Source organism: Phacochoerus africanus, chromosome 1 (assembly GCF_016906955.1).
Source record: "Phacochoerus africanus isolate WHEZ1 chromosome 1, ROS_Pafr_v1, whole genome shotgun sequence".
Classification (NCBI taxonomy): domain Eukaryota; kingdom Metazoa; phylum Chordata; class Mammalia; order Artiodactyla; family Suidae; genus Phacochoerus; species Phacochoerus africanus.
The window spans coordinates 205,684,652-205,693,328 of record NC_062544.1 but is presented as its reverse complement, the minus strand read 5'-3'; the positions used below and the strand labels follow the sequence as shown (position 1 = coordinate 205,693,328).

Genomic DNA, 8,677 nt, shown 5'->3' with positions numbered 1-8,677 from the left:
GTGGGTACATTTATGTGTACACAGCTAGTGTGGTGGTATATATGACTCTCCAGGGGCTGAGTGTTTGAGTGTGTGTGTAACTGGTGTGCACATATGTGAGTGAAATTATGGAATGTGTATGTGCATAGCACTGAGTGAATATAAAAAGATTGTGTAGATGCTGTGGCACGTGGGGGAATTGTGTGGGCCTGTGTGCAGGATTTATTTATTTCTTAATAAGCTACTTTTGATTGTGTAGCCTCCTCTCACTTCGGTGATTGATTTCACGAGGGTAATGGTGCGTAAAAGCGCTGGTGAGATATGGGGGCGCCTCCTAGTCTGACGTCAGAGAGAGAGTTTAAAAAGGGGGAGACGGTGGCGAGAGCACAAGCCGCTTCAGGAGTCGCGAGGTTCAGAGCCGTCGCTGCTGCCTGCAATCGGCTCCTAGAGTTTGACCAACCGCGCTCTAGCTCGGCTTCTCCGGCCGCTGCCGAGATGCTGTCCTGCCGCCTCCAGTGCGCGCTGGCCGCGCTCTCCATCGTCCTGGCTCTGGGCGGTGTCACCGGCGCGCCCTCGGATCCCCGACTCCGTCAGTTTCTGCAGAAGTCCCTGGCTGCTGCCGCTGGGAAGCAGGTAAGGAGACTCTCTCGACGCCTTCTTTCCCCTCTCGCGAATCCCCTAACCTTACCTTAGCCTTGCCCCTCCTCCCTTGGGTGGACTTAGGAGGTGGTCCCAAAGAGTATCGGTGCTTTTCTGGGTCCCTTAGGCACCAAATCTCTCAGGAAAACTTTCAAAGTCCAGAATTCCTTTTTACCTCTTTGTTTTTTCCCTCTTTGATCAGCGCAGTAGGTCACAGTTCAGGTGAGTTCTTTGGCTTTCAAGAAAATTCTAAGATCTGGGGAACTGAGCTCGAGGGGATGATGGCATCTATCCGCGGTGCTGACCACGGGAGGTGCTGACCCAGGTGCTGAAAGCGCGGCCTCTGAAGCTTCCTAAGCAGTACCTCCCTCCCATGCAGCAGGGCTGGGGGCTGAAGGGCACAACAGCTAGAACACAATATGTTTACGACTGTGAAAAGTCTTGTTTCCCACAGTTGATTTAGTAAAAATGGTAAGAACAATTCTATTTTGTAGCTCATGATATGGAAATTGAGTTAAATAAAATGTTGGCATATATTTTACCTTTGCTAACTAATGATGTTCTATTTCTTTCTATGTGTGAGTTCTAAACCTGTAGACACTAAAACCTTGCAGAAACATTTGAGTTTTTAAAGCTTCCTTGTGTAACTTGGTAAATTATAGCAACAGCCCTGTTTTTATATCCTTAACCTATTTTAAGCATTACACAAAGTGCACATAGAAAATTGGGGGTTGGATGTGATTAAATCTGTTTTTTAAACCAAGCTTTTCCATTTCTTTTTCACTATCCTCATTCTCATCCCCCTCCCCCTTCCATTCCACACAGGAACTGGCCAAGTACTTCTTGGCGGAGCTGCTCTCTGAACCCAACCAGACAGAGAACGATGCCCTGGAGCCTGAAGATTTGTCCCAGGCTGCTGAGCAGGATGAAATGAGGCTGGAGCTGCAGAGATCAGCTAACTCAAACCCGGCCATGGCACCCCGAGAACGCAAAGCTGGCTGCAAGAATTTCTTCTGGAAGACTTTCACATCCTGTTAGCTTTATTAATTATTGTTGTTCATATAAGACCTCCAATTCCTCTCCTGCAAACCCCATCTCTCCTTCCCCCCCAATCCTCAGTAAGACCCTTGCATTAGGAATTGAAGACTGTAAATACAAAATAAAATTATGGTGAAATTATGAAAAACAAGATTTTTGGTTTCTTATTGAGTAAATCTTTCTGTTCAATAATACCAGATTAACTTCAGCTGTGATTTCAGTCAAGTTATTTGAGATAGGCATTCCAAATTTCACACACACTGTTTAAAATTCCCTGTGCTAATAAAGATTGTGCTTTAAATAGTAACCCTGACAGTTTGGGTTATTTTAAACATAAATAATTCCAAATAACTATGAGTTCTAATTTTAATCCAGTGATAATGATTGGAAAGGGCTGCCAGAAACATCAATTACACATTAATACACTTAAAATTATATGTTGCCTAAATGGGAAGAGAATATGAAAAAGAATGGATATGTATAACTAACTCTCTTTGCTGTACACCTGAAAATAACACAACACTGTAAGTCAACTATGCTCAAATATAAAATAAAAATTAAATCAAAAATTATATGCTAAAATAAGTATTTAGTATTAATGAGCAGGCAGGCTGGCATGTCCAACTAACCACCAGGCTAATTTGTAAAATAAACAATATATAAACAATGGAAGGGAAAAAAAGATTAGAAGTTGGAGAAAAGAAGCTGGCTTAAATACATAAATAAAATTCTGAGCCTTTAAAATGTACTAGTTTAAAATGTATGGTTTGTGAACGTTTATCTAGAGAAAAGAACATTGCTTTAATAACTTCTTTAGCAATCCTCTCTGTAACTGAATGAGGTTAAACGACTGCTTCCATTTTAAAAGTAAGCTCCTGGAGTTCCCGTTGTGGCGCAGTGGTTAACGAATCCGACTAGGAACGATGAGGGTGCGGGTTCGGTCCCTGCCCTTGCTCAGTGGGTTAACGATCCGGCGTTGCCGTGAGCTGTGGTGTAGGTTGCAGACGCGGCTCTGATCCCATGTTGCTGTGGCTCTGGCGTAGGCCAGCGGCTACAGCTCCGATTAGACCCCTAACTTGGGAACCTCCATATGCCGCGGAAGCGGCCCAAAGAAATAGCAAAAAGACCAAAAAAAAAAAGTAAGCTCCTAATTTTTTTCCTCAGGGGAAAATATCAGCTTAATTATAAGATTCCAGCATGAGAGCAATGGTCTGCAAAAAGTATGTGTGTTGGTTCACCTCAGGGAATGCTACACTATTGAAAGTGTTGGAGTACAATACCATAATCTCAGAATAACTGAAGGAGAGATCTCAAGCCTTCTTTTGATTTGTATCAAAGAAAGTGTCAAATAAAAATGCAAAAAATAATATAATACTCAGTATATGCTAGCTATTATTTTCAGTGTTATAATAACATACTAAATGGTCCTGTTCAAGACACAGATAAAAACACTGCTAATTTAACTCACAGAGATCTTAAGAAGTATCTCTTTGGGGATGTGTATTTTAACTATCGACTATTTCTGAATAGCTGCTAGAATAAGAAACTAAATATGGACACATAAACTGAATATAAATCCCCATAATATGAACTTACTGAAGGGAGCATATAAACATCTAAGAAGAATTTCATATATTATGGAAAATTTTTATGTTAGGTAATACACATTTTTAAAATGAAGGTGACTTAGTCAAAGTTAATTCATGAACAGCTGATCAAACAAAAGAAAATTTGAGCCACTTTACTAATCTCTGTGAAAACAGAACATCTTTGAGGTACTGGTGCATTTTTATTTGCAAGACATTTAGAAGGGAGTTAATGTGTGTGTGTCCACTTAGGGGAACTGCCTGTGTTAAATGCCTTGTGTATATCTGGTTACCAACCAACTCAGTGGAGTAATAGAATGACATTATTATGATTAAAGCACAGAAGAGAACACAGCTTAATTGTTTTCTGAGCAATGCATAGATTGTATGAGTGCCAGGGGAATTTAAGTTTTTAAGATCCTATTTAGTTGTCTGTTTCCAAGAGTATTGTGGAGATAATTGGCAAGAATTATGTAGTTATGTGTTCAAATATACATTTATTCTTTATTTAAAGATTAAGTTGAATGGAATGTTTAATCATGGTTAGTTATCTTTCAGCCTCAATTTTCCAACCTTCAAAAGTAGAAGGTTATACTGACAAGACCACTCATATTCCTTCCAGACGGGATGGTCATTGTGTGCTTTGACATTGACAAAAATGCTAAAGGAGTAACAATTTTTGATCATTTTCATTAAGATGCCACATAGTTTTTTAAAAAATATGCAGAAGGTTTTACTTTTTACTTCACATTTAGTTATTTGGGTTCCTCCCAGGTTTGATTCATGGGAAGGGTCTAGTAGTCTAGCCTGTTTACCACCCAGCCACAATGAAGTTTTCCGATATATTTTCCTTCCTCTCTAAGACTAGTCTTCAGTAGTGCTGAACATCCTGCTGTTTATTTTAATGGAAGAGCTTGGGCAAGGTACTTTTCTTTCTGGGCCTTAGGTTCCCCATCTGAAAATAAGCATACTAATAAAACCAATCCCCGGGAGATACGAGGATTCACCAAGACCATGTGTTTAGAGTCCTTAGTACATGGTAAACATTAGTGTTTGATGTTATAACAGTGTTAATTTTGTTCTCACATGTGCTGTGCTTTCTAGCCTCCCTCCCTCTTTTCTTCTTTCCTTCCTTCCTTCCTTTCTTCCTTTCTTCTTTCTTCCTTTCTTTCTTTCTTTCCTCTCTTCCTTCCTTCCTCCCTTCCTTCCCTCCCTCCCTTCTTCCTTCCTTTCTTTCTCTTTCTTCCTTCCTTTCTTTCTTTCTCTTTCTTTCTTTCTTTCCTCTCTTCCTTCCTTCCCTCCTTCCTTCCTCTTCCTTCCTTCTCTCCTTCTTTCTTTCTTTCTTTCTTTCTTTCTTTCTTTCTTTCTTTCTTTCTTTCTTTCTTTCTTCTTTTCCTCTCTCTTCCTTCCTTCCCTCTTCTTTGTCTTTCTTTCTTTCTTTCTTTCTTCTTTCTTTCTTTCTTCCTCCTTCCTTCTTCTTCTCTTCCTCCTTCCTTCTTCTTCCTTCTCTTCCTTCCTTCCTGTTCTTTCTTTCTTTCTTTTTCTTTCTTTCTTTTCTTTCTTTTCTTCTTTCTTTCTTTCTCTTTCTTTCTTTCTTTCTTTCTTGCCTTCTTTCTTTCTTTCTTAACAAGAGGCTACCCCTGCGGCATATGGAAGTTCCTGAGGCAGGGGTCAAGCCACAGCCACTGTGGAAGCAAGCTAAGTAGTTATGTTGTGAACCTCAAGGGAAGTCCAAGCCTCCTTTTCTTTGTTTTGCTATTTCTTGTTATTGCCACAGGTTCAAATCTAACTCAGGCTTCAAGACTTGTTCTATATGCTTCTTGCTCCATAAAAGTCTTGCTTTGAGCTTTCAGTTGGAATATCTCCCTTTTCTGACTCTTAGTTTGTCTCTCTTTCAAGATGCTTACTTATCACTTCCTGTCATTTATTATACTCATATGAGCATATAAGAGAGTATTTGCATATGAACTTTCAATGAATAAATATATCTCTGACTCACATGACTCACATGTATAGTACTATCAGTAGTTCAGATATGGCACATATTAAGTTCTCAGTGTTCACTGAAGAATGAATTAATGATCCATGAACTTGCAGTCTCAAGTGAAAGAAATCTCTATTTGCTAGGCAACGACAGTTTTTCTTAAGAATAGCACAAGAGAATGACATTAGTAGCTCTTCTATGTAATGCTGGTGTGATACCAGAAAGACACAGCACATGGTTATACTTTTAATAACCATTGAAGCATGTGGTTAGCCGACTTACTCATTTTGGAAGCTGTAATCAGTCCAATTTTCTTTATAACCATTTTACAAAGTTCTTCAACAGGGCCTGCTTAACTGTCCATCAAATATGGAGCTCATAGGTATAGAGAATCTGATTCACTAATGCTTTTCTCACCTTTGTTTCTTTTAAGATCATGTAGATCCACTCTTCACACTAATGCAGAGCCGTTTTTTTTCAAACTATTCTCAACATAGAGACAATTCTGTTTTGTAGTGGCACAAAATGTATTTTTCATTCTGAATATTAGACATGAAAAGGGGCTCAGAGATCATCTTGTCCTCATCACTCATTTTACTAGAGGCTGACATTTGGAGGGGTTACCTGCCCAAGATAACCAATACTTTGATGCAGAGTCTGAACAAAACCTAAGCTCCCCCTCTTCTACCTTAGGGTTATTTTGACAATTTTGCTACACTGTTCCTCAAGGAATTTGCTCTTCTAGACAATTGGTGTGTTTCACTAATCTGATATGAATGCTAATGTTGTCCCCAGAACTTCTTTACCTTCCACCAAACAGCTGCATCTGAGGGAGACCAAGACAGTTGATACAAAATAGCTTCCTGTGGCTATAGAAAAGACATTAGGAATAAGCAGTAAAGATACTGGTGAAGAGAAAAAGAGACTCAAGGGAGAAGCCTGTCACTAAATTAGACCCAAGAAGCAAAGAATTAGCCTGCCTCAGAGTGAAGACAGAGGGGCTTCTCCAGGAAGTGGATGGACCTTCATACCACAGAAATGGGGTTGTGCCTGGGGATGTGGTCTTCAGAGAAGTCATGGTCCACATCCACAGGGGGAAACCTCTCACTGACGTGAGTAAAAATGAGTGCCTTAATTTCAAATGTTCACTTTCATTACCTAGAATGTATCTCAGTGTTGAGGACTTGCTGGACACTGGAAACAAAGATTGTGTGGTAGGGTCTTTGCTTTCAGGGAATTGAGTCTGAGAGGTAGGGTGTATTCCTTAAAAAAAGAGCAGATGTAATAATGGGATGTCTGTCTAGGGTGTTGGGGATAAAGAGAGGTACCTGTAGTTCTCTCTCTTTTTCATCTAAATTATTCCTTTATTAGTTTTTAAATTATGCTTTGAAAGTCTAAGTGATGTTATCCTTGATGAAAAGAAACAATTACAGGTATATAATTATATACATTTTTTGACATAGCTTAGGTTAACTTGAAAAGTGTTAATATTCCTCTTTTTATATATGAAGAGGCTGAGAATGAGAGTGAGTAATTTGCCCAAGATTTCACAAGCTGGTGAGTGACAGCTGGAACCAGGTTGTCTGAATTCCAATCCAGTGCTCTTCCCATTGTATTTTAGGAGAAAGAGGTGAATTAAAGGGAAACTAATCTGCTGGGCAAATTAAGAGAAAATCAGCTTTAGATCATCTTAACTTAGCTCTTCTAGACGTAATACAAATGGGTGTTACTACTCTGCTATTGTCAGAGGACAAGTGGATTTAGACTCTGGGATTGCGTTTTAGTTTTCTTCCTTCATTAGGGACAATACTTCCAAGGAACTGTTTGTAATCTGTCTTTCTATGTTTCATATCATAGTTATAATTTTGCTAAATAAATGAATAAATGAATGAATGAATAAAATTAATAACTCAGGCTTTAAGCACATCTTTTACCTCTCAATGTTACACACAGGTTTCAGGACAACCCAGGCTATGGGCATTTTTACCTTGAAGTAGTCACTGATCTACTGGTCCCAGTCTTTAGTCTGTATGTCACGACCTTTGCCTTACTCACAAATGGATGGTGCTCATAGAGTCCTCCTTCTGGCCTTATGGTTATATTCTATGAAAAGTTGGCCTGAGGCTGGGCTTTGCAGACCTGAGAATTTTCACTGAACAGCATAAATGAGATCAACTTTCACTAAGTAGGCTTTTATACCACTGTAGTTGATATCTCTCAAGGTCTCAGATAAATATTCTAGGTCACATAAGTGGCCACCTCATTGCTATTAGCTTCACGTGTCTCTGGAATATGGTCCATTAAGATGGTGAAATTGTTATCTAGAGATTAAATAGTTTTTATTAAAATAAATATTTCAAAGAAATTCAGGCTTTTAGAGTTCAAATAGTTAAGGAAGATAATGCATTCCCAATTAATCACCATTTAATTCTATCTTTCCTGTAAAAAAAAAAAAGACACATAAGAAGTACATTTTCAGTTCCAATGCTGCATTAAAGTCAGATGGCACACTTTTATGAAAGAAACATTAAGCTACCCTGGCATTGCTGTCCCTGGGTAACAATTTATTTGACTATAGAATGCACATTATAAGAGTCAAGATTGGAGTTTCCATTGCTGGCTCAGTAGTAACAAATCCAAATAGTATGCATGAGGTTGCGGGTTCAATCCCTGGCCTCACTCAGTGAATTAAGGATCGGGCATTTCCGTGAGCTGTGCTGTAGGTCACAGACATGGCTCAGATGTGGTGTTGCTGTGGCTGTGGCATGGGCTAGCAGCTGCAGTTCTGATTTGACCCCTAGCCTGGGAACTTCCGTGTGCCACAGGTGTGGCCCTAAAAAAAAAGTCAGGATTTACTAATTTAACTAGGACATAACTATTTCTTCCTCATTCTCCCACCCACTCCCCAGACATAAGGATGAAAGGCAATGATTTTATTAGACTTTTTACCAGCATCTTCTTCATCCTCCTTTTTATTTGTTATTATATATGAGTTAGCATGAGGTACTTGAGAGTAAGAACACCCAAATTCTGGCTCTCACACTCTTCTTCTCATATGACTTATAAAACACTTATTCATGGATCAGCTATTGTGATCATAGCAGTGGACAGAGTTCTAATGTTATTGCTGCTGCCCTTCTTCTTCCTTCCTCTTCCTCCTCCTCCCAGTTCTTCTCTAATACTCATTCTTCTCATTGAGAGCAGCATCCTGAACGACTTCTTGTAAACCACCCCTCTGTGCAGGCTTAGCCATGTGGTTGGAGTGAAACTGACTCCAGTTCCAGTCGGGAAGGGACACTAGAATGGATTCAGTCATTCAGAATATATCAACCCCTGGTCATAGCGATTGGTTCATGGCTTGGGCACACGACAAATCACAGTGAACTTTAAGACTTCTCTGGGCACTGCCGGAACACCTCTTTCTTGCTGATGGTGGATAAGGAAGTGTGAA

The 8,677-nt window shown here is 39.6% G+C and overlaps 1 protein-coding gene across 1 annotated transcript; it reads left to right on the top strand.

Moving 5' to 3' along the window:
• Positions 1–365: 365 nt before the first annotated feature.
• SST (somatostatin) lies at positions 366–1,804 on the top strand. Its single transcript, XM_047755435.1, has 2 exons — positions 366–612; positions 1,444–1,804. Exons 1-2 carry the CDS (start codon positions 475–477, stop codon positions 1,654–1,656), a joined length of 351 nt encoding a protein of 116 aa, XP_047611391.1. The 5' UTR covers positions 366–474; the 3' UTR covers positions 1,657–1,804.
• The last annotated feature ends 6,873 nt before the right edge of the window (positions 1,805–8,677 follow it).